Here is a 25,920-nt window from a genome sequence, read left to right as displayed (position 1 = left end):
GACGATGACGATGACAATGACGATGACGATGACGCTGATGATGATGATAATAATAATAATGTACATTTATACAGTGCCACTACTGTAAAGATACTCAAATTAGTGCTTTACATAAAATGGACTAACATACTAACTAAAACTAAAACTAACATATAAAAATGTGTTAAAATAAGTAATATAAAAATGTGCTAAGAAGATAAAACTGGCAAGTAAACTAAGATAAAACTGTATTGTTATCAGTTTTAATTGTTCCAGCTTTCTCCAGTCACCCTTTCACTAACATCCCACAACTTCTTTGCCAAACCAAGATCTCTGGCAAGTGGATTGCACTCCTTGACTCGGCAATCACTGTAGTAAAGCCCTGAGACACCTTCCAGCTCTTCTGCAACTGAACAGTAGATTGTTGTCTGTGCTCCCTGCTTGGTATCTTTCATGACGAGGAACGACAACAGCTGAAATAGAGGTTTTGTATAAGGTTTGTTCAAAATGCTCCAGTTTCGCCAGATGTCGGACTTTACACCACCAGGATGAAGGGCATATACTGTTACTCCAGTACCTGAAGCAACAGAATTAAGACAATGTAATATTAATGATTAGCATGCTGGACCACGGACTAAGTATTTGTAGTCTAGGTTCAAACCTTAAAAGTTTGCATACAAGTCAAGTGGCTCATCAAGCTGGAGCTTATCCCAGTTTCAGTAACATGAAGTGACTAGGAGCATTGCTACACCCCCTTGGATGGGATGCTAGTCCATCACAGGGTTACCCCCAGCATTAAATTCGTTTGTACCCATTATTTATACACCTGGGTGGAGAGTAAAGTGTTTTACCCAAAGTAAAGTTTTAATGATTAATTTTAATGAGCCCAATTAAATTATTATTGTTATCATTGTTATCATTGCTATTATTGTTATAATTGTTATTATTATTATAATTATTACTATTATTATAGTCTTGATAGTAGTACTATTATTAGGGTCTTGATAGTAGTAGACAAGACAAGAATTTTAAGAAAACGACAAAACATTTGAGTTCACAAAACATGTTTTGACAGGAACTCCTGTCATCCTCAGTTAATCCAAACTACAAACCGATGGAAGCTGAACTTATATGTGATAGGGCCTCTCACATTTTCATAGTCTGCAAAATTCTGAACATTGTCACGCCTTGTGTTCAGCAGATTGTTTCAGTCCATGTTTTGGATCACGCCTCCACCAGTTTTCAACTTAAGATAAAAGAGGCTATTCATATCCAGAGGGAACAACCCTCTTTGAATCAACAATTACACCTTGTTAATCTAAAATTATCTGTTCAATTCTCACACTTTCACTCTTTGCTTCATTCTGTTGGTACTATCCATCACAATTAGCATTTTCTACTTATTATAAATTCCGCTTCCATCGCTTTGCACTTGGATTAACTAAGGATGACAGAAGTTCCTGTCGAAACATGCTTTGTAACCTCAAACGTTTTGTCATTTTCTTAAAATTATTATTATTATTATTATTATTATCATTATTACTATTATTATAATTATATTATTATTATCATTACTTTTATTATTATTATTATTATTATTATTATTGTATGGCAATGTAGTCTTGAGGTAAATCAGATTTAACTGGCACACAGACCACTTCCATAGAAAATTCGAGGCCTGTGTGCCTTACAATAAACTACTTACTAACCTAGCTTGCTCAAACCTTTCTAGGGAATATTGGCACTTGGTCATTTTTGTTCAGACCCCGGGCCATAACTTCAGAGTATGGCCCTCACCCTTAGTTAGTAGGAGGTAATGTATTATTTAAAATTAATAATTTTCAAAAACATTAAAGATCTCTGATAAGTACATAGCCCACTTTCATAAATGGCGGTCAATTATAAATTCTTTTGCAAGTATTAAAATTAGCCTTACTAACGTCATTTTGAAGTTGGTAATTCAAAAGAATGTTTACTCTGAAATGAGGTTAGTAAGGTTAATTTAAATGAAAAGGGTCTATTATGTTCACTGAAATATGGTAGTCAAAACTGAGGTGTTTTGCAAGGCATCAGAATAATTTTTACTATACCTCATCAAAGGTACACTCTATACAATAATATTCAATTTACTCACCCTCTAACCTCCTGCTCAAATCCTTTGTGAACACAACCTGCGCTAACTTTGATTGACAATAGCGACTAAGTAGGTCACACTTCTCTTTGGAAGGTTTAAAATCTTCAAGTTGGCCACGGAAATCTGCAAATTTTGCTTCATGTCCCAAAGATGATACGTTTACGATGCGGCTTGGTGCTGATTTTTTTATTTTCTCTATCAGTAGTAAAGTGAGCAGAAAATGGCTGAGGTAGTTTACTTGAAAAATACTTTCATAGCCATCCTTTGTCAACCTGTAAGTTCCAGAAAGCCCTGCATTGTTTACAAGAATGTCCAGCCTCTCTTCTGTTTCATTGATGAGCTTAGCAAAAGCTCTGACAGACTCAAAAGAAGCCAGGTCAAGAATCCTGACAACAACTTTATCACTTCCAGTCTCAGCAATAATGTCCCTTAGAGCATCTTTGGCCTTTTCCTCATCTCTGCAAGCCAAAATGACCCTGGCACCTCTCTGTGCAAAATCCAATGCTGTCTGCTTGCCTATTCCAGTGTTTGCACCTGTTACAATGGCAGTCTTGCCTAAACATAACAGCAATAAAACCCTTTTAAAATCAAACTAACTGTGAGCCTGTAAACTTGTAAGGAAAACTAGAAAGCTACCAGTCCATTGTTAATCTTACCATCAAGTCGTGCCTTGCTCTTGCATACTCCTCCACCAAAATACCACTTAATAAGTACTACCAAACAAATTGTCACTCCTATGACAGCTATCAGTGTTCTAGCAGTACTTTGGGAGATGAAATTGTCACCTTTATGACATAAAAAATTGAAACAGAAACATAATTATTTTGGAATACAATAAAACAATGACATAATCTAAGTTCTAATGCAATAACAAACTTCTGGAAACACATGCCATACTGGTTTTGGAAATGTGACAACATTTGTAAACCAGGAGCTTGATTAAGTGAAAATGTTTCTTGCAACAACCATACAGTTGCAGTTAAAAGTTTCATACTTCTGAGCTGAGACCACAAACGAATTTCACTGCATTTTGTGCAAACTACACCATACATTCCAGGTGATAATGACTACAAAGCAGTCTTACTTATAAGTACTTCAGCAGAAGGCTAATTTTAAGGTAATAAAATTTAATATCCAAATAGTTTTATTCTTACAGGGCAGCACAACTTAACACTTTGGTGTAAGATGCAAAACTAAAATTTCAGGGGGGTGGGTGAGAAGGGAGTTCAACCAAAAGAACACTCTGTAAGGGGGGGGGGGGATTTGGATATTTTCTGGAACAATCTCAATCCTTTAGTGGATGCATTTGAGGACTTTGCAAAGGTCATATGTGCTTTTTAACCTCTTACTGTCTAAGCCAGCTTTATATAGAAAATTGCAACTTTTTCCAAGGCCTTGTTTTTCAAGGATGCTTGCCAGTAGCAATAGAAATTGAGTCAAACCAAGTGAAGCGTACCCCTCAAGAGTATACTAATGAATTAATTATTTGAGAAAGTAATTAATGAATTGATTTTTTTAAATATTGAACCTGTTAGCTGTATTCTTGAAATGACTAGTGGATTCAATATTCAAATAATCAATTCATCATCTTGAGGGGTAAGTGTCATTTGGTTTGACAGGTACAATCTTGTTATGTGCAAGAAAATTGAAACCACACACGACTGCTTCTGGAATTTCCCCTTGCTTTACAGTGTTTCCAAGTTGTTTGAGATCAGAAAAGAAGAAAACCAAAGTTCAGCATACGAAACAACTTTGTTTTTGACTCAGTATTATTTGGTGATGGACAAAACACTGACCCCCAGTCCATGGACTACCCAAATGGATTACCCTAAAATGGACTAACCCTAAGAATAATATTCCAAATGATTACTATTCAATGTTCCTAGCTACTAGTATACTTAAACTACACATAACTTCTGCTTATGTTCATCCTGTACAGCCTCTAGCCACCATTTTGAATAATTGTACTTAAAATAAACAACTGCTGAACACAAAATGGTGAGAAAAGCATACTCAAACCAAATTTCATCATATGATTATCAATGGCTGTTATCAATCAGAGGTACCAGTCAGTATCAGGATCATACAAGTGTAAACATAATAACTTGAAAAGCCATTGAAATGTGAGTGAGGAACCCAGTCTAATATTTGATTTAGGAATAGCACATTACCAAATGTAAATGTCACACAGTGATTTTCAGTTTTATTCCATGCGATTCAGTCAGCCACTACACATGCACAAGCTAAAAGATGACAAGATAGGAGATGACAAGAATAATGGCCGAATAGTAAACCTTCCAGAAACAATGCCAAATTAACAAGGTAGTCCGCAGAACATTCAGTTCCTTTCCATCTATTAATAGCCCCCAATTGTTCCAAAATAATTTGCAAGCAAATAGCCTGAATCTGGATGTTTACAACGTATTTGAGAAGAACACTGGTTGCTGTATTATGCTGGTGTTATTATATTATTTTTAGAGTTGTTAATAATCCTTTTTAGGTAGTCTATTTGGGTGGACCATGGACTGGGGGTCAGTGTTTTGTCCATCGCCGTAATATTCAGTGGTGAAGAAACTTCAAGGACTTTTCAAGGATGATATGGATGGAGTTTAAGGTGGGGTTCAAGAACTTTCTAAGAGTTCTATCCAAATTCAAGAACTTTTAAGACTGTACAAACCCTGTGAATTTAGGTCGTTTTTAAATACCCACTGTGGAGGGTACATATGACCCAGCAAGATCACACCAGGGTGTATTTTGTGCAGGCTTCACCGAATCTACGGCTGTCTTTGGCATTTTTGACTATAGCTAGTCCTTAACCTTTTGGCCCATTAAATCGGGCAGAAAATGGTGCATTGTGACGACCTCGATTTAAGTGTCAAGCTAAGTTGTAAAGGCTTAAGAGTGTAAGCACCGTGCAGTGATAGTAAGCTTATAAGCTTAAAATGGATGTAAGCTGTAAGTTTGAAATGCCGGTCTACCCCATGAATAGAACACAAGTACGAAACCGGTACACTGTACGCATACTCGGACAAATTCACTGGAAAAGAGGGACAGCGTCTCCTTCCGCTTCAGACTCAAGGGTTTTCCCGCAGCGTCGTGCGGCGTCTGCAGCACAGGGCATATACAGTACAGTGTGAGATCGAATGAGACATCTGAGCATAAGCGTTCAATTCATAGAAATAGACCTACAACAGTGCACAGAAATATCATTAACATTACAACAAACCTTCCGCTATCTCTTCTCCAACGGCCACTTTAAGGCAGCAAGAGAGCGAAACGAAAATACCGCTAAGAACAAGAGTGACCACCATATTTTTAAGATTGGAGGAGAATGACTCTGCAAATCAGGGCGCTAAAATCAACGCCCGGCCTTTCATCCCGGCCGGATGGCGGACCGCAAATGATCCCGGGAGCGGAAATGATCGCCTTGCCAAAACGAGGAAAGATGCATGTGGACTGAGGAATATTGGACAGTGGATTTAACATTGATGTTTTTTTTTTTTTTTTTTTAAAAAAATAATAATAATGCAACTGTTAATTCTAGTACAGCCTCAACTGTAGGGAACGCAAGCGAAATTTACAGTAATTGTCAATGAACGATTTGAGTGCAATGTAACAGACAGGTTACTTATAAAACTGAAACACATACTTATTGTTACTTTTACCATTCTATGACCTAGATCGACAGCCCCCTCGCACTAGTAAAATCAGAAACTTATAAAAAGGGTCTTTCTCCCCCATAAAAAAACTTCAAGAAAAATTTAAAACAGCTCTTTGTGGAGCCATTCAAAACGGATCTTTTCAGAGCCACCACAAAAACATAAGTGCAGGTCAGTCCGTTTGCTTTGATTCCTTTGTCACTGTTTTGTTAATAGGAAATTGGCAATTAATAAAAATGATATTCAAATCCTGGATTTGAATAGCTGGATCCCACATACCACTTTACTTTAAGTCTGTTTTGGAGTTTTGGAAAAGCAAATGTCAGCGAAAGTAACCCACGAGCCTTGAAACCATAGTGTAAAGAGTATTAACCAAAAAAAGAGAAATTTATTGGATTAAGGCCGCTTAATGAATAGGGAACTAATGGTATGAAAATACTGTTGGCTGCTCAGCAAAGGAAGGATATTAATGGAATCATTATGGTAAGATAAAACTCTATTGTTGATCAGTTGTCATTGTTTCAGCTCTCTCCAGTCAACCTCTCACTGAACATCCCACAACTTCTTTGCCAAACCAAGATCTTTGCCATATTTTTTTTTTCTTTTGCAATAACTAAATTGAAACAAATAAACTAAAAGTTTGAGTTTCTATCATACCACAACAACTGGGAATATTATAGCACTAATACTACAAAGATACTCAAAATGGGCTATTAACATAATGACTAAAACTAAGACATATAAAGATGCTAACACATATAACATAACATAATAGCCTTATTTCGACATGATAAGAGTTAAAGCTACAAAGCTTGCAGGGTCGTGTATACTACTGAACTAAAATATATTAATTGAAACATATACATTTTTTTTTTTTTTTTTTATTATTATTATTATTTTTTTTAATATATTTTTATTGCAAAACACAGGGAAAAAAACAACTTACAGTTCAACTACTTACATTACTTATGGGACAATTACCTACATCACTTACTGGATAATTACTAACAATACAATTACTTACATTACTTACACTACAATAAGTTACATTGTATTAATCAATTAATTAATTAATTAATTAATTAAAAAGACTACTTACTACTTACATACAATACACGTTACTTACAATACTAACAAGTGCAACACTTGCTAAGGTTGACCTACAGTACATGAAACATATACATGTAAAATACTAAATATGAAGCTAAGTCAATCTAGGCTTAAAATATTAATTTAATTTTCTAAAACTACATGTAATCACTATCTTTATATCGGGACGTGGAGGCAGTTGCACTGTTGAAAAGAAAGTCTTTAAAAAAGTAATACTCCTTGGTAATGATCGAGTAGTCTTTTGATTTCCTTAAAATTTAATCTATCTATTTTATCAATACATTGTACAATTAACTAAATTCCAGAGGGCTGACCAGGAAAGGCTAATGAGTCTCTCATTAATCTACACCTCAGGATCAAAGCTACATTCTGACCACGTAATGAGTAAGAACTTTCTCAATTTCTAAAATAAGTAGTATAAAAAATGTGCCAAGAAGATAAAGGTGGCGAGTTAACTAAGTTATAACTGTATTATTATCAGTTTTAATTGTTCCAGCTTTCTCCAGTCAACCTTTCACTAACATCCCACAACTTCTTTGCCAAACCAGGATCTTTGGCAAGTGGATTGCACTCCTTGACTCGGCAATCACTGTAGTAAAGCCCTGTAATACCTTCCAGCTCTTCTACAACTGAACAGTAGATTGTTGTCTGTGCTCCCTGCTTGCAATCTTTGAAAAGCAGGAACATCAAGAGCTGTACTAATGGTTTCATATAGGGTTTGTGCAAAAGCTTCCAGTATCGCCAGATGTCAGACTTCACAGTACCAGGATGAAGGGCATATACTGTTACTCCAGTGCCTGAAACAAGAGAATTAAAACACTGTAATACTAATTAACGGTTAGCATGCGGGACTCTGGACCAAGCAATCTAAATTCAAGCCTTGTCTGGGTCAATATGTTGTACCTCTCTCCACCCAGGTGTATAGAGCGATCTTTGCTCGTTACATGTAATTAACATACGAATTTGCAAAGAGAAGGCATCATGCTCGATGCAAATTTACTCCAAACATTTACAGGGGTTGTGAAACTTAGAACAAGTAACTGATCAAATTTTTGGCTCTTTGCAATTGGGTGTCATAAGGAGGAATTATCTGCAAAATGTCTGGGTGATAAAAGTGCTAATGAGCTCAAACATTCTTTATAAAATTTTGTGTTCTTAAACCTGTCACACAAAAAGTGTCCAGTTCCTAAATAAGGATAGTTAATCATGCCATGCCTTTTTCAATATTCAATTGATATTTTTGCAACTTGATAAGAGACTGAATCATTTATTCTAATGAGGTAAATATTGTAAACAAAGGTTCCCCTATACATGTAGTGCTTTCAACAAGGCTCACACTTGAATAAGATGGTGCCCTGGTGAGTTCTCCATCAGAGAGCAGTAAAAAAGCCCCATAACAACTTTCTCCTTAGGGTTAGGATTAGTTTCAGTTGGACCTGGCCCACTAATATAAACTTGAGTAGTTTGAATTCCCTATTAATTTGACTCAAAACAATTTGTTAAATCATGGATTTGCCCTACAGTCATTAAGGCTATTTCAATTGACCAGTATTTTCAAACTATTTTTGTTTCCCATGAGAGTTAAAAATAATGGGGTTCAACTGTATCTCCTACAGCACCGGCCATTCAGGTCACTAGGCTTGAATGTGGACAAGATTAACGCTATATATAATCATATGACAATAAGATTATAGTTAAAACAATAATAATTTAATTATTATTTTTTGGGCATTAAAGATTATTTTAAATAAACCTCATGAAACATTAATGTAGTTATAGACTGTTCAAAGATGTTCTTCACCTAACTCACCTTGTAATCTTTTGCTTAACTCCTTGGTAAACACAACCTGCGCTAACTTTGACTGAGCATAGCGAACAAATGCGTCAAACTTGTCTTTGGAAAGTTTAAAGTCATCAAGTTGGAAGGCTGCACCTTTTGAGGTGTGTGCTCGAGATGATACATTTACAATACGACTTGGTGCTGATTTCTTCAGTTTCTCCATCACTAGTAAAGTGAGCAGAAAATGGCTGATGTAGTTCACTTGAAAAATACTTTCATAGCCATCCTTTGTCACCCTGTAAGATCCAGCAAGCCCAGCATTGTTTACAAGAATGTCTAGCCTCTCTTCTGTTTCATTGATGAGCTTAGCAAAGGCTCTGACGGAATCAAAAGAAGCCAGGTCAAGAATCCTGACAACAACTTTATCACTTCCAGTCTCAGCAATAATGTCCCTTGCAGCATCTTTGGCCTTCTCCTCATTGCGGCAAGCCAAAATGACCCTGGCACCTCTCTGTGCAAAATCTAATGCTGTCTCCTTGCCTATTCCAGTGTTTGCACCTGTCACAATTGCAGTCTTGCCTAAACATTACAAAACAACAGAACAAAAATATATTGATCACTCATCCTGGTTTCCTAATTTAACAGACTAAGCACTCCACTGTCTTTGAAATTAACACAAAAATTGGGCTATGCATTGCTTGGCATATGATTTTAAAAATGTTCATCTAGTTTCAGTTGCCATCTTCTCTTGAAAATATCAATTCTCTAAAATTGTGTTTCATTTTTTGCTGAAAATGTCACTTTTTGGGGAAAATTCCCTGAAATGCTCACTAGGCATTTTTTGACATAAATAACAATTGAAGATTGAAGTGCAGCCAGGATAAGACACAATCAAAATTACAATAAAAACAATTTTCGCTGGCTAAAAAATTTCAAGAAAGAACATGAGCTTTCGGCTGTTGATCTACAGCCTTCAACGAATAAAAAATGGAATTGACTGCAAAATGATAAAATATATGCAAGAAAAGGTGACATAAAAATAATAAGAAAAACAAAAGCAAAGTAAAAATGTGTAAATTAGGTAACTATTGTTTAAAAAGAATACTATACTGATTTGGAATCAACTTAGAATTATTGTCAGCATGCCTGGTTGCAGAGGTCTTCTAAGCCAATTTCAACACATTATAAATAGTTTATGGTATCTAACTAGCTTTCCTGCAGACCACTGACATGGTCTAGACATGCGTGACAGCAATATAGATTTAAACTATAAGAAGAGCCCATTCATACCAAATTTATATAACACCTTTTCCTCCTTGAAAGTAACGACCCCATGAAAGTAATGAGCCTCAAAGGCTGCTAATTCCAAAAGTAATGCCAGTCATTACTTTCGGACGTTTACGGTAACACATGCATCTTAAAATCAAAAATTATTTTGGGACCACCAAGATTATAATTTGACACTTTTTGAAGTGTGTACACTATTGTGAATCTTACCATCAAGTCGTGCCTTGCTCTTGCATACTCCTCCACCAAAATACCACTTCATAAGTACTACCAAACAAATTGTTCCTCCTATGACAGCTATCACTGATGTAGCAGTACTTTTGGAGATCAAATTATCACCTTAATGAGAATGAAAGCAAAACATACAGTTGAACCCTGCTATTTCAAACTCTGAGCAGAAAAGGAAAATGGTTCAAAATTGTGGGGGTTTGAAATAACCAGGTTAGTATCAACATTAAATACAAAAATAGCAATTAATACAAATTAATACAGATGGAAGTAACCAACTTCATTACAGTACAAGATTATAAAGTACAATAAAGGCCCAAATTGTTTGTGCAGGGATTTTGCAACAATCAGTCAGGTTATACAAGTGCTTCTCAGCAACACACTGATTTACTCATTGGTAACTACTTATTAACCAAGAGTGACGTCTTTGCCGGAAAATCTCAAACCGAGACCTTGCTGTTATTGACCGAGCAACAGCGAGGTCAATACGACAGAACCAAGGTTTGAGATTTTCCCCCCAAAAAAGAACATTCAAGGTTGATAAGTAATGTTGCTTTTTATGTAGCATTTGCATTGTTTTTACAGGCCCATGATCAGCCCATGGGCAATACAGGAGAATAAATGCCCTAGACTGGGTGATTCCAGAAAATATCCATACTCAACCATGGGCAGCATGAACATTTTACCCCCCCCCCCCCCCCACTTGCCTTTGGAAATTCCAAAATGCTCTACTCCCATGCCCTCCAAATTCCAAATTCGTTACTCCCCCTTCCAGATTTCTGTTTTTTACTTCAACCATCTGGAATCCTAGTTTGACACCCTAAGACTTCCAATGAAAGAGATTTTATGCTTTCGCATCTTCCCAGAAGTTTATCAACTGTCTTCAGGGCTAGAAATTGCGAGTGATACGATCGCATGCATTCATGACTAAATGTTCTGCGACTAAAACTTTCTCCTCTTCAATGGCAATTTTGCAACTAGTTTTCAACTAAACTCGAGAAGGAATAAAAATTTTCATTGTTTTGTAATAGAACATGAGTGGGCAAATCTTGCCTAATTTACTTTTGATATTACAAATGATATTCACTTGTTCAGATGCCATTAAAGCAGTTCCCTTATGAATATGTATCGCTGGCGCATCTATTTTTAGTAAACAAACATGGTGGGTTGGGGTTTGTCACAAACGATTTTCTGACAAGAAATTCATCAACTTTAAGGCCTCTGGAGCCCAATGTACAACCCAGATTTTATTGCTTTTCTTCTCTAAGTGAACATAAACATATGCATGATTGATCGATACCTGTCTTGTATCTTGCTTTCCACAGTTTGTGCTTTCACACTCTTGCATGTCTGTCCTCTCTAGAAACCCCCCCCCCCCCCCATGCCCTCGGAATTCCAATTGTAAGTACCCCCATGCCTTTGGATTTCCAGTTCAAAGAACCCCCCTCCCCTTGCCCTCAGAATTCCAAAAAGCTGCCCGTGGTATACATGTAGGTGTGGGTATTTTCTGGAATCACCCAATTGGTCAATCAGAGCGTGAGTATTGGCAACAATTACAAGCCGTACAATAACAGTGCATCGTCAAAGACTGTAGTTCAGGCAGTCAATCGTTTTGGCCAGAGATCATTGTTAAATTTTACCAATAATGTATAATGTTAAAATCAGAATTGGAATAAGCTTACATGTAGGCTTACATTTTCAGGTTCATATCCTTTAAGAGGGAACTTTTATGGATGTTAGAAATTAGAAGGATTTGTAAGGGAAGAAGACGCTTTGCCCTCCAATCACACTCCAGTCGTTTTCCACATAAATCCTTGTAATTTTGCAAGTTTTCAAACTACCATAAAATCTCTGCCTTTTGTCTGCCTTTATTAAGAAGCTTGTAAAATCCACATAAAATGTCTTCCCAATGAACCGCAATAAACAGATCACAACGAACCCGACACTCACAAACACACTGCACACTAACAAATACATGAAGAAATGCATTAGAAAAGAGGGCACAGCGTCTCCTCTGTTTTTAGACTTTAGGGTTTTCGCAATCCTTGTTTTGATTTCCCATATGCCGCACAAACAAAAGCATAAGCGTTCATGGAAATAAACCAACAAGAATACATAAAAGAATCATTGACATGAAAACAAACCTCCTGCTATCTCTTCTCCAAGCGTCACTTTAAGGAAGCAAGAGAGCGAAACGAAAGTACCGCTAAGAACAAGAGTGATTGCCATATTTATATCCGAGTTATATGAAGATTGGCGGAGAATGACTCTGCAAACCATCCCGGCGGGAGCCCCGGGCCCCAAACGATCGCGGGACCGGAAATGATCCAGCGAACCGGAAATGAGCTCCTCGGCAAAATAATGAAAGGTGTGGACTGAGGAATATTGGACAGTGGATTTAAAATTGATATTTTCAAAAAATAATAATGCAACCGTTAATTCTAATACAACATTTACTATAGGGAACCCAAGCGAAATGTACAGTAATAATTAATCAACGATTTGAATGCAATGTAACAGTTCAGTACAACAGACAGCTTACTTATAAAACTGAAACAAACATATTTTTTGTTACTTTTATAATTCTATGACCTAGATCGCCAGCCCCATTGCTCTAGTAAAATCAGAAACTTATAAATAGGGTCTTTCTCCCCCGTAGAAAAACTTCAAGGAAAATTTAAAACAGCTCTTTGTGGAGCTGTTGAAAACGGATCTTTTCAGAGCTGCCACAAAAACAGAAGTCTTCCTCAGTTTGTTTTCTTTGATTCCTTTGTCATTGTTTTGTTAGCAGGAAATTAGTGATGAAAATGATATTCAAATCCTGGATTTGATATTTGGTTTTTCTGAAACAGAATGCCTGGATCCCACATAACACATACTAGTAGCAGATGGTGAAATCACATACATGATGAAATAACACTGAATGACCTTGAAATTAAGTTTGACCTTTTCACACAGGAGTCCCTCCCTAGGTAATGTTGTATGACCATGTATCACAGTAAATGTGGACTAGAAATTAAAACACACTGGAAATCTTAAGAGGGTAGCAGTATACATCATATGGTAGGCCATATTTTTTACAACAAAAAAATTGGGTCATTTTCATTAAACTCCCTACTGCAGACTCATAGTCCCGAGGATGTCTGCTTAAGTTTTAACTGTAGGTAATGGTGATCAATCTGGTTGATAGCATCTTTGAGGTAGTCTATGTTTAGCTGAACCCCCCCCCCCCCTCTCAAAAAAAAGGAAAATCAGAAAAAAGGCAGCCCTCCCATTTTTCCTCAGGGTGGGGTGGGTACAGAGGCACAAATGAAGGCTCCCTTAAGACTTGTTGAAATATTAAAATTAATGACAGAAAATAATTAACTTCAGCTAGTTATACAGGGAATGGATGTTTATTTTTCACATCTTTCAGACCCATCTACAAACTTCCCTGTGCATGCTGTAATAAGACGCAGAAAAGTTGAAGATGCCGTGAGCAGCTGGCTACTTCAGGGATAGGCAAATAGCAGGACCTTTGCCACATTTTTCTTTCTTTTGCAATAACTAAATTGAAACAAATAAAATACAAGATTGAGTTTCCACCATACCACAACAACTCGGAATATTGTTGTGCTAATACTACAAAGATACTTAAAAGTGCCTTAAATAAAATGGGCTATTAACGTAATGACTAAAACTAAGATATACTTCAAGTTTCTAACAATTCAAGTAATCACCATCTCTACATCAGGATTTGGAGGCAGTTACTCCTTGGGCTGACCACGAAAGGCTGATGAGTCTCTCATTAATCTGCTATTGCACCTCAGGATCAAAGCTACATTCTGACCACATAGTGAGTACTGGTAAGAATTTTCTCGATTTCTAAAACAAGTACTTTAAAAAATGTGCCAAGAAGAAAAAACTGGGAATTTAACTACGTTAAAACTGTATTGTTATCTCAGTTTTAATTGGTCCAGCTCTCTCCAGTCAACCTTTCACTAACATCCCACAACTTCTTTCCCAAACCGGGATCTTTGGCAAGTGGATTGCACTCCTTGACTCGGCAATCACTGTAGTAAAGCCCTAAAATACCTTCCAGCTCTTCTGCGACTGAACAGTAGATTGTTGTCTGTGTTCCCTGCTTGCAATCTTTGAAAAGCAGGAACATCACGAGCTGCACTAATGGTTTCATATAGGGTTTCTCCAAAAATGGCCAGTATCGCCAGATGTCAGACTTCACAGTACCAGGATGAAGGGCATATACTGTTACTCCAGTGCCTGAAGTTACAGAATTAAGAATTGACTAATTAAAGGTTGGCATGCTGCACTCTGGACCAAGCAATCTAAATTCAAGCCTTGTCTGGGTCAATATGTTGTACCTCTCTCCACCCATGTATATAAAGCAACCTTTGCTCATTAATTAACACATGACTCTACAAAGAGAAGGCATCATGCTCAATGCAAATTTACTCCAAACATTTACAGGGTTTGTGAAATTTAGAACAAGTAACTGATCAAATGTTTGGCTCTTTGCAATTGGGTGTCATAAGGAGGAATTATCTGCAAAATTTCTGGGTGATAAAAGTGCTAGCGAGCTCAAACATTCTTTATAAAATTTTGCATTCTTAAACCTGTGTCACACAAGAAGTATCCAGTCCCTAAATAACGAGAGTTAATCATGCCATGCCTTTTTCAATATTCAACAAAAATTTTTACAGTTCAATAAGACACTGAATCATTTATTTTAATGAGGTAAGTATTGTAAACAAAGATTCCCCTATACATGTAGTGCTTTCAACAAGGCTCACACTTGAATAAGATGGTGCCCTGGTGAGTTCTCCATCAGAGAGCAGTAAAAAAGCCCCATAACAACTTTCTCCTTAGGGTAAGGTTAGTTTCAGTTGGACCTGGCCCACTAATATAAACTTGAGTAGTTTGAATTCCCTATTAATTTGACTCAAAACAATTTATTAGATCATGGATTTGCCCTACAGTCATTAACACTATTTCAATTCACCGCTATTTTCAAACTATTTTTGTTTCCCCTGAGAGTTAGTTATAACAGGGTTCAACTTTATCTCCTACAGCACCAGCCATTCAGGTCACGGTCAGGCTTGAATGTGGACAAGATTAACCTTTACCTACACTATAATCATGAGAATGACAATAAAGATTATAGTTTCAAGACCAAAACAATAATAATTTAATTATTATTTTTTGGACATTAGAGATTATTTTAAATAAACCTCATGAAACATTAATGTAGTTATAGACTGAAGATGTTCACTAATAACTCACCTTCTAATCTTTTGCTTAACTCCTTGGTAAACACAACCTGTGCTAACTTTGCCTGAGTATAGCAAACAAATCCATTAAACTTGTCTTTGGAAAGTTTAAAGTCATCAAGTTGGAAGGCTGCACCTTTTGAGGCATGTCCAATAGATGATACATTTACAATACGACTTGGTGCTGATTTCTTCAGTTTCTCCATCACTAGTAAAGTGAGCAGAAAATGGCTGATGTAGTTCACTTGAAAACTACTTTCATAGCCATCCTCTGTCACTTTGTAAGATTCAAAAAGCCCTGCATTGAATTGTGTACAAGAATGTCCAGCCTCTCTTCTGTTTCATTGATGAGCTTAGCAAAAGCTCTGACGGACTTAAAAGAAGCCAAGTCAAGAATCCTGACAACAACTTTATCACTTCCAGTCTCAGCAATAATGTCCCTTGCAGCATCTTTGGCCTTCTCCTCATTGCGGCAAGCCAAAATGACCCTGGCACCTCTCTGTGCAAAATCTAATGCTGTCTCCTTGCCTATTCCAGTGTTTGCACCTGTCACAATTGCAGTCTTGCCTAAACATTACAAAACAACAGAACAAAAATATATTGATTACTCATCCTGGTTTCCTAATTTAACAGACTAAGCACTCCACTGTACTTGAAATTAATACAAAAATTGTGCTATGCATTGCTTGGCATATGATTTTAAAAATGTTCATCTAGTTTCAGTTGCCATCTTCTCTTAAAAATATCAATTCCCTAAAATTTCGTTTCATTTTTTGCTGAAAATGTCACTTTTTGGGGAAAATTCACTGAAATGCTCACTAGCCATTTTTTGACATAAATAATAATTGAAGATTGAAACACAGCCAGGATGAGGCATAATCAAAATTACAATAAAAACATTTGCTGGCTAAAAATTTCATTTCTACAGCCTTCAATGAATAAAAACTGGACTGCAATATGATAAAATATATGCAAGAAAAGGCAACATAAAAATAATAAGAAGAACAAAAGCAAAGTAAAAATATGTGAATTAGGTGACTATTGTTTAAAAAGAATACTATAATGGTTTGGAATCAGCTTAGAATTATTGTCAGCATGCTTGGTTGCAGAGGTGTTCTAAGCCAATTCCAATACATTAAATAGTTTATGGTACCTAACTAGCTTTCCTGCAGACCACTGACATGGTCTAGACAATATAGATTTAAACTATAAGAAGAGCTCAGTCATATCCACTTTATACAACGCCTTTTCTTCCTTGAAAGTAACAACCCCACAAAAGTAACGAGCCTCAAAGGCTGCTAATTCCAAAAGTAGCGCTGGTCATTACTTTTGGAAGTTTACAGTCACACATGCATCTTAAAATCAAAAATTATTTTGAGACCACCAAGATTATAATTTGACACTTTTTGAAGTGTGTACACTATTGTGAATCTTACCATCAAGTCGTGCCTTGCTCTTGCATACTCCTCCACCAAAATACCACTTCATAAGTACTACCAAACAAATTGTTCCTCCTATGACAGCTATCACTGATGTAGCAGTACTTTTGGAGATCAAATTATCACCTTAATGAGAATGAAAGCAAAACATACAGTTGAACCCTGCTATTTCAAACTCTGAGGGGAAAAGGAAAATGGTTCAAAATTGTGGGGGTTTGAAATAACCAGGTTAGCATCAACATTAAATACAAAAATAACAATTAATACAAATTAATACAGATGGAAGTAACCAACTTCATTACAGTACAAGATTATAAAGTACAATAAAGGCCCAAATTGTTTGTGCAGGGATTTTGCAACAATCAGTCAGGTTGTACAAGTGCTTTTCAACAACCCACTGATTTACTCATTGGTAACTACTTATTAACCAAGAGTGACGTCTTTGCTGGAAAATCTCAAACCGAGACCTTGCTGTTATTGACCGAGCAACAGCGAGGTCAATACGACAGAGCCAAGGTTTGAGATTTTCCAAACAAAAAGAACATTTGAGGTTGATAAGTAATGTTGCTTTTTATATAGCTTTTGCTTTGTTTTTACAGGCCCATGATCGGCCTGTGGGCAATACGGGAGAATAAATGCCCTAGACTGGGTGATTCCAGAAAATATCCATACTCAACCATGGGCAGCATGAACATTTTAACCCCCCCCCTCCCCACTTGCCTTTGGAAATTCCAAAATGCTCTACCCCAATGCCCTCCAAATTCCGAAATCATTAACCCCCCTCCCTTCCAGATTTCTGTTTTTTTACTTCAACCATCTGGAATCCTAGTTTGTCAACCTAAGACTTCCAATGAAAGAGATTTTATGCTTTTGCATCTTCCCAGAAGTTTATCAACTGTCTTCAGGGCTAGAAATTGCATGTGATATGATCGTGTGCATTCATGACTCACTGTTCTGTGACTAAAACTTTCTCCTCTTCAATGGCAATTTTGCAACTAGTTTTCAACTAAACTAGTGAAGGAATAAAAATTTTCATTGTTTTGTGTGTTAATTAGGAAAATAGAACACAAGTGGGCAAATCTTGCCTAATTTACCTTCGATATTACAAATGTTATTCACTTGTTCAGATGCCATTAAAGCAGTTCCCTTATGAATATGTGTTGCTGGCGCATCTATTTTTAGTAAACAAGCATGGTGGGTTGGGGTTTGTCACAAATGATTTTCTGACAAGAAATTCATCAACTTTAAGGCCTCTGGAGCCCAATGTACAACCCAGATTTTATTGCTTTTCTTCTCTAAGTGAACATAAACATATGTGTGATCGATCGATACAGGTCTGTCTTGTATCTTGCTTTCCACAGTTTGTTTGTGCTTTCACACTCTTGTCTGTCCTCTCTAAAAAACCCTCCCATGCCCTCGGAATTCCAATCGTAAGTACCGCCATGCCTTTGGATTTCCAGTTCAAAGAACTCCCCCCCCCCCCCCTCCCCTTGCCCGTGGTATAGGTGTGGGTATTTTCTGGAATCACCCAATTAGTCAATCAGAGCGTGCGTATTGGCAACAAACACAAGCCGTACAATAATAGTGCATCGTCAAAGACTGTAGTTCAGGCAGTCAAAAGCTTGCAGTTTTTAAATCGTTTTGGCCAGAGATCGTTTTTAAATTTTTACCAATAATGCATAATGTTAAAATCAGAATTGGAATAAGCTTACATGTAGGCTTACATTTTCAGGTTCATATCCTTTAAGAGGGAATTTTTATGGATGTTAGAAATTAGAAGGATTTGTAAGGGAAGAATACGCTTTACCCCCCACTCACACTCCAGTCGTTTTCCACATAAATCCTTGTAATTTTGCAAGTTTTCGAACTGCCATAAAATCTTTGCCTTTTGTCTGCTTTTATTAATAAGCTTGTAAAATCCACATAAAATGTCTTCCCAATGAACCGCAATAAACAGATCACAACGAACCCGACACTCACAAACACACTGTACACTAACATGTACAAGAACAAATGCATTAGAAAAGAGGGCACAGCGTCTCCTCTGTTTTAGACTCAAGGGTTTTCGCAATCCTTATTTTGATTTCCCATATGTCGCACAAACAAAAGGATAAGCCAAAAATAAACCAAAAAGAGTACATAAAAGAATCATTGACATGAAAACAAACCTCCTGCTATCTCTTCTCCAAGCGTCACTTTAAGGAAGCAAGAGAGCGAAACGAAAATACCGCTAAGAACAAAAGTGACTGCCATATTATTTATGATCACCGAAGAATAGAATGACTCTGCAAATTATCGCGGCCCGAAAACGATCCCGGGAGGTTGTGGTTGCATGGAAACGGGAGTGCGGAGTGCGGAACGCGGAGCGCGGAGTGCGGAACGCGGGGCGCGGAGTGCGGAACGCGGGGCGCGGAGTGCGGAACGCGGGGCGCGGAGTGCGGAACGCGGGGCGCGGAGTGCGGAACGCGGGGTGCGGAGTGCGGAGTGCGGAGTGCGGAGTGCGGAGTGCGGAGTGCGGAGTGCGGAGTGCGGAGTGCGGAGTGCGGAGTGCGGAGGGCGGATGTAGGAGGGCGGAGTGCGGAGTGCGGAGTGCGCGGCAGAGTGAGCGGTGTGGAAAATGGGGAGTATGGCTAATGAAGAGTGTGGAAAATGTTGAGTGTGGAAAATTAAGAGCGTAGAAGATGTGGAGTATGGAAGACGTGGAGTGTGGAAAATGAGGAGTATGGAAAATGTGGAGTGTGGAAAATTACAATCCCTTTGTTTTTTGCGACGTTTTCCCTGCCGTTGTGGTTTGTATAAGGTCTCTGCTGTTGTGGTTTATAAAAAGCAGAAAAAGTCACGATGTTGACGTATCAGTGTTCACCCTGTTTGCTTGTATATTGCAATTTAAACCTCAAAGTCACTGAAAAATTCCAAGTGAACGAAAAGTGCAGCTTATCATTTTCCATTCTGTTGTAGTCAATCGGAAAAGATCTGTTCCATTCGCTCCCGGAAATCTCTGGAAATTCACACCAGATTTTTTGGTTGAATGGAAAGCACCCTTGGCGAGTGTCTCCACCCCTCCCCCCCCCCCCCCCCGCAACACACACACACACACAAAAGGGAAAAACTGAGAAGAGAAAGCCCTACCATTTCTCTTAGGGTGGGATGGGTACAGCTGCACAAAAGCAGACTTGCTTAATGTAAAAGGAACAAAATAAATTAACTTCAGACAGTTGTGAGAACAGAGGAAAGTGACTTTTATTTTCACATCTTTCAGGTCCATCTAATTCTACATAATTCCATGTGCATGCTGTGATAAGTAAAGGAGAAGTTGAAGCTGTTGTGAGCAGCTACCTCAGGGATAGGCAGATAGTAGTTGAATGAATGGATGGATGAATGAACGGACGGACGGACAGATGAATGAATGAAAGAAAGACTTTATTTGAGTGTCAAAGGGTATTTATAGTAGCTTTAAAAAAAAACTAATTGCGGACACTACAATATTTACTGTTTTAACTTGTTTTGTTAGAGACTACCCATTGAAAAGTTAGAGGTTGATCAACAGCAGGCTAGAACTTCCATCTACCACAATAATCTTATTAATACACTGATAGTACTTCTGATAACAGTATTGAAGCAAAATCTACCTGAGTATTCAAATTGTGCTACAAGTAACACATATTTTTAATGCAGTGATGACTCTCTGAGAGTTGGTTCTCAGAGTTGGTGTACTCCACCTTGATGGATTGAATCAGTCAATCAATCAATCAATCAATAACTCACTCACTCAGTCACTCACTCAATCAAATCAAACAATCAAACAACCAGACAATCAAACAATCAATCAATCAATGACTTAATTAAAGCCAAGGGTAAAGACCCTCTACTAACTAGGGGTACTTAAAAAATAAAAAAATAAAATAAATAAATACACAGCTACTAAATAATCTAATTAGCCGTTATTATACTAAACAAATTATTTAATTAAAAGAAGCAAGAGTTTAATTATTTACGATAAGATAGCTATTTACAATAATTCCTAACCAATAATGAACTAACAAAACAAATCATTTCACTTATAAATTAAATAAACTCAGTACACTGGTCACTTATATGGAAAACTCTGGAGCATAGTGTAAAGAGTATTAATGGTTTTGAGTGTATTATAGTTCATCTTTTTATACTGTAAATATTTCTAGGAGGGCCACTGGTTTATCAGTAATATCTACTGTTCTGTGTTACCCTCTATTAATACCGGTAAAGTTGGTTATTGTAATAAAATTTATGTAAAAATTATTGTTACCAAAAATGGGACATTCATTAGAGCAAGGCCACTTATAGTCTTTATACCCTTGGCCACTCAGCAAAGAAATGCTGATAATGGAATCAATATGGCTATTAAGTAAAAACTGCGTTGTTATCAGTTTTAATTGGTCCAGCTTTCTCCAGTCAACCTTTCACTAACATCCCACAACTTCTTTCCCAAACCGGGATCTTTGGCAAGTGGATTGCACTCCTTGACTCGGCAATCACTGTAGTAAAGCCCGGAGACACCTTCTAGCTCTTCTGCAACTGAACAGTAGATTGTTGTCTGTGCTCCCTGCTTGCAATCCTTGAAAAATAGGAACATCAAGAGCTGTACTAATGGTTTCACAAAAGGTTTTTGGAAAAGCTTCCAGCATCGCCAGATGTCAGACTTCACAGCACCAGGATGAAGGGCATATACTGTTACTCCAGTACCTGAAGCAAGGAAATTAAGGCATGTTAATTCACTGTACTGTGGCCTAATGATTATTGCACTGGACACTGGTCCAGGTAGTCTAGGTTTGAGCCCCAGCTGCATCATTGTATTGATAGGAGATGATTCTGTTGTGGTATCATAGGGGTCAACAGTGTTCCACATGGGCTGTATTGTGTGTGTAAAACGAACATGGCTGCATGTCGGCCGAGAATAAAGTGTTGTGTTCTCAAAAGCTGTTGTTCCTTTGATGGAAGCTTTACCAGCTGGTCAATAATAAGTGTTGTGTTCTTGGGCAAGACACTTTACTCTTGCACTACTCTTGCAGTACCTTCTCCAGCCAGGGGTATAAATGGGTACCAGTAAACCTTGTGATGGACTAGCATTCCATCCATAAGGGAGAAGAAATACTACGACTCACTTCATACTACCATATACAATCATGGTATCAAAAAACTGTCCAATCACTGGTGAATAAATTTGTTATCATTTTTGTGCCACAATAGGTTACCATGGCAACAGTATGACCTGCTAAAAACACCCTTAAATACAGCTTTATAACTCAAAAACGGTATGGTGAAATTTTTTTATATTCATTGTCAAATTTTACCATGATTGTAGCATCAAGAGATAAAGAGTGGTTATAATGACCTATCAAAATCTAAGTGCTGGAAACTGTTTTGAGCCACCTTAAAAGCTTGACTTGCAGTTTGTATATCCACATGGCTGCATATGGCCAAGTTCTTCGATTACGTAGATGCAAAAAAGAACTTGGCTGTTTAATACCTTGTAGCCTCAGGTTAATTCAAAGACTTTTCAAATTAGTTGAAGGACTATCGGTAAAACTTCAAGGACTTTTCAAGGAGTATACATTGTATGTGAATTTTGTATGTCACTCATGTGTACTAGTGAAAACTGACAGAGGTGGTTTCTAAGGCATTATAATTCTAATTTATTACATCAAACATACTTGTACATAATGCTCACATGACTTCACTCACCTTCTAATCGCTTGCTCAACTCCCTTGTGAACACAACCTGTGCTAACTTTGATTGAGCATAGCGACTCTTCACTTTTCCAAACTTCTCTTTGGAAAGTGTAAAATCGTCAAGTTGGAGATCTGCATATTTTAGCTCATGCATTAAAGATGATACATTTACAATACGACTTGGTGCGGATTTCTTCAGTTTCTCCATCACTAGTAAAGTGAGCAGAAAATGGCTAAGGTAGTTTACTTGAAAAATACTTTCATAGCCATCCTTTGTCAACCTGTAAGTTCCAGAAAGCCCTGCATTGTTTACAAGAATGTCCAGCCTCTCTTCTGTTTCATTGATGAGCTTAGCAAAAGCTCTGACAGACTCAAAAGAAGCCAGGTCAAGAATCCTGACAACAACTTTATCACTTCCAGTCTCAGCAACAATGTCCCTTGCAGCATCTTTGGCTTTCTCCTCATCTCGGCAAGCCAAAATGACCCTGGCACCTCTCTCTGCAAAATCCAATGCTGTCTCCTTTCCAATTCCAGTGTTGGCACCTGTCACAATTGTAGTCTTGCCTAAACATAACAGCAATAAAACCCTTTTAAAATCAGTGTTACTGTAAGACTGTAGTGTAGTCACAGAAAAACAAGCCAGCAAAACTGGAGAAGGTCAAAAAGTACAAGGACGAGGGGTTAAACTTTCTCCATATCCCTACTCATACACTGTCCCCACAAAGGCTTTTACTAGTTTCGTCCTGTGTCTTCTCCACTGGAATGCTTGTACTTAATGCTCCCTTTTTTCCCACTTAAATGCTCTGACTATCCTATAAAACTCACCTCTAAAATACTCAGACAGGCAAATTCAACAGAACAAAAAGATATCAGTCACCTTGGCATCCTAATTTAACAGACTAAGCACTGTAGTTCACTAAGTAAGGCTTAAAGGAATATTTTCAACAAAAAATTTGGTTAAAACCAAGGTCAAAATGTCGTTAATTGCTTTCGCTAATTTTTGTGTTGAAAGTAGTTCACTGTAGTTGAAATTAACACAAAAAGTCGTGCTATACATTGCTTGGCATTAGTTTCAGTTGCCACTTTCTCTTAGAGACTTTTGTATTTTTTGCTGAACTGAGAAAAAAAGTTTTTGGGGGTAAATCCTACTGAAATGTTCACAAAAATGCTAGCATACTGTGCAAAACTCTATCATTCTGCACTTTCTTGCCCCAATTGTTTGACTCAAATTGCCTTGTTTTCCTGCAAAGACACAAATCGAATAAACAAGCAAATTTTGCACTGTAGATTGCAGGCAATGCATCTGAAAAGTTGACAATAATTATTATATCAAGACCCAAGATTATTAACCTCTATCTGGCAAAGACATAACTCTACAGTATCACTACAGATTTCGTTAGGTCAAAGAAAGGCTAGAAATAAAAAGTATACATATTTTGAGGCCAAGCTCACTTTATTTGAAACTTCTATAGCCTGGATGAAATGAACTGTGAATCACCTTTGGAAGTAAAACCTTCAAGTTGTACTTTATATTCTGCACATTCACACTTTTTGAAGTGTCACTCAGTATGCTATGGTGAATCTTACCATCCAATCGTGCCTTGCTCTTGCATACTCCTCCACTGAAATACCACTTTATAAGTACTACCAAACAAATTGTCACTCCTATGACAGCTATCAGTATTCTAACAGCACTTTGTGAGATGAAATTGTTGCCTTTATGAGATTGAAAAAAAAAACATAGTTATTTTTTAACTACAATAACACAATGACACAGTCTCACTACGACAATAACAAAATTTCTTGCAACACAAATACGTCAGGTTTCCAATGACAACATTTGTCTGCCATAAACTTGATTAAGTCAGTGAACTTTTTTTTAATTGTATAATTACAGTCTAACGTACTTAGTTTCTGATTTCTGAACCAGACCACAAATCTCAATGAGTTTCACTCCATTTTTGTGAAGAGTAGCAGCCTAAACCTGTAATTCTGGGTGGCAATTACGGCAAAGCAATTTTAACTTAAAATACTTTTAGGTGTTCAAACCGTTTTACTCTCATGTAGTGTACCACAACATAAATGAGGTGTATAAACCTAACCATACTTGCTGCAGGAGTCCCTGTAACCTAACCTCTAATCAAGCATTTTTTTTTTGGAATGGGAGAAGGAAAAAGGGAGAAGGAAAAAGGGAGAAGGGAAGAGGGAGAAGGCCATTAGAAATTCTGTGTGGCCAGAAAAAAGAAATTAAAGGAAAACTTACATTTCCAGGAGGGTGGAGGAGAAGTGGGCTCAACCAAAAGAACATTCTGTGTGGCGGGGAGAGGGGATGGATATTTTCTGGAACCCTTTAGTGGTGGCATTTGAGGACTTAGCAAAGGTCAGGTAGTTTCACAGTGATTCCCTTCGTTTCGACATGCTCCGAATAAAATGTAATAGCCAAACTCTCACGTGTAAACAAAAACAAACGTGTGACTGTCTAGGGCCCTTCAAGGACACACTCGTGGGAACTGGCACCTTCACAACTGAGAGATATCTTTGAAACCCTTACCCTCGCCCCTTAATTCCGGCTAACCAGAACCTAGTCACATTTCGCAAAGGGGAAATCCCTCAAAGAGAAGTTAAGCTGTGAAGGCATCAGGGAAAAGCATGATTTTCTTTTCCAAACCCACCGAACGCTGCGCATATGCGACATGACACGAAAGTGCATAAAGTCTTATATTTTACAATTCACGTTCGTAGAAATAGACAAACAAGATAACATAACAGGATCATTCACATTACAACAAACCTCCCGCTATCTCTTCTCCACGGGTCGCTGTAAGGCAGAAAGAGAGCGAAACGAAAACGAGTGACACCGCCATTATTGTCGATTTGAAAGAAACTAGTTCCCAGTCTTCCTTAGCCGCGCTCAGTAGGCACCAGAATGACACGCAACTCACAAGGGACTCACAAGGGGAAGATACCCGCGGACTAAAATTCTTAATATGCACAAAAATGTAAATCTTATTTATAGTGGTCATGCACTTAGCTATTAGCGACAGAGAAAATTATGTCATTAAGATTGGCTGAGAGCTGGTCAATTTTAAAATCGTTGATTTTCAAGTTGCACTGCAATGCAAAAATGCAAAATGAAAAATAACGCACGTCCGTCCGTAATTTTCTCAGTATGAAGTAAGAAATAAGTAATCGTAAGACAGAAAGCTCCAGAAAATAAGGATTTACAGTACGCTTGACGTTTTATAATTCTCTCAAACTGCACTCGCCAAAAGGCTCGGGCAATGTTGAGAGTGACATTCCATGGTATACCACAAGAGGGTGTTGCATA

The 25,920-nt window shown here is 37.5% G+C and overlaps 3 protein-coding genes and 1 pseudogene across 4 annotated transcripts; all 4 read right to left on the bottom strand.

Annotated features, from left to right (window-relative positions):
* Positions 1-6,646, bottom strand: LOC145485785 (retinol dehydrogenase 13-like). The gene is made up of 4 exons (XM_081464413.1): positions 5,340-6,646; positions 2,770-2,898; positions 2,114-2,668; positions 1-556 (listed from the first exon to the last, which is right to left on the bottom strand). The coding sequence occupies exons 1-4, from the start codon at positions 5,422-5,424 to the stop codon at positions 243-245; spliced, it is 1,083 nt and encodes a 360-aa protein (XP_081320539.1). The 5' UTR covers positions 5,425-6,646; the 3' UTR covers positions 1-242.
* Positions 6,647-6,987: 341 nt separating this feature from the next.
* Positions 6,988-13,404, bottom strand: LOC145485784 (retinol dehydrogenase 13-like). The gene is made up of 4 exons (XM_081464412.1): positions 12,322-13,404; positions 10,160-10,288; positions 8,693-9,241; positions 6,988-7,679 (listed from the first exon to the last, which is right to left on the bottom strand). Exons 1-4 carry the CDS (start codon positions 12,455-12,457, stop codon positions 7,366-7,368), a joined length of 1,128 nt encoding a protein of 375 aa, XP_081320538.1. The 5' UTR covers positions 12,458-13,404; the 3' UTR covers positions 6,988-7,365.
* Position 13,405: 1 nt separating this feature from the next.
* On the bottom strand, positions 13,406-19,211 carry LOC145485786 (retinol dehydrogenase 13-like; annotated as a pseudogene). Its single transcript, XR_014049224.1, has 4 exons — positions 19,052-19,211; positions 16,881-17,009; positions 15,458-16,011; positions 13,406-14,437 (listed from the first exon to the last, which is right to left on the bottom strand). The product of XR_014049224.1 is annotated as a retinol dehydrogenase 13-like (transcript).
* An 887-nt stretch (positions 19,212-20,098) lies between these two features.
* On the bottom strand, positions 20,099-25,803 carry LOC145485783 (retinol dehydrogenase 12-like). Its single transcript, XM_081464411.1, has 4 exons — positions 25,384-25,803; positions 24,180-24,308; positions 22,605-23,156; positions 20,099-21,605 (listed from the first exon to the last, which is right to left on the bottom strand). Exons 1-4 carry the CDS (start codon positions 25,613-25,615, stop codon positions 21,292-21,294), a joined length of 1,227 nt encoding a protein of 408 aa, XP_081320537.1. The 5' UTR covers positions 25,616-25,803; the 3' UTR covers positions 20,099-21,291.
* Between the last annotated feature and the right edge of the window lie 117 nt (positions 25,804-25,920).

Source organism: Orbicella franksi, chromosome 4, assembly GCF_964199315.1.
Source record: "Orbicella franksi chromosome 4, jaOrbFran1.1, whole genome shotgun sequence".
NCBI lineage: Eukaryota > Metazoa > Cnidaria > Anthozoa > Scleractinia > Merulinidae > Orbicella > Orbicella franksi.
The sequence above is the reverse complement of the archived record's forward strand: the minus strand, read 5'-3'. Positions and strand labels throughout refer to the sequence as shown.

Coding starts and splice junctions, on each gene's coding strand:
- LOC145485783 (XM_081464411.1), bottom strand. CDS start 25,615: ATGACCACTATAAATAAGATTTACATTTTTGTGCATATTAAGAATTTT. Junction 24,309..25,383: donor TGGAGAAGAGATAGCGGGAG/GTTTGTTGTAAT, acceptor AATCTCATAAAG/GCAACAATTTCATCTCACAA. Junction 23,157..24,179: donor GAGCAAGGCACGATTGGATG/GTAAGATTCACC, acceptor TGTTATGTTTAG/GCAAGACTACAATTGTGACA.
- LOC145485785 (XM_081464413.1), bottom strand. CDS start 5,424: ATGGTGGTCACTCTTGTTCTTAGCGGTATTTTCGTTTCGCTCTCTTGC. Junction 2,899..5,339: donor TGGAGAAGAGATAGCGGAAG/GTTTGTTGTAAT, acceptor TATGTCATAAAG/GTGACAATTTCATCTCCCAA. Junction 2,669..2,769: donor GAGCAAGGCACGACTTGATG/GTAAGATTAACA, acceptor TGTTATGTTTAG/GCAAGACTGCCATTGTAACA.
- LOC145485784 (XM_081464412.1), bottom strand. CDS start 12,457: ATGGTTTGCAGAGTCATTCTCCGCCAATCTTCATATAACTCGGATATA. Junction 9,242..10,159: donor GAGCAAGGCACGACTTGATG/GTAAGATTCACA, acceptor TGTAATGTTTAG/GCAAGACTGCAATTGTGACA. Junction 7,680..8,692: donor GTTAAGCAAAAGATTACAAG/GTGAGTTAGGTG, acceptor CTCTTGTTTCAG/GCACTGGAGTAACAGTATAT.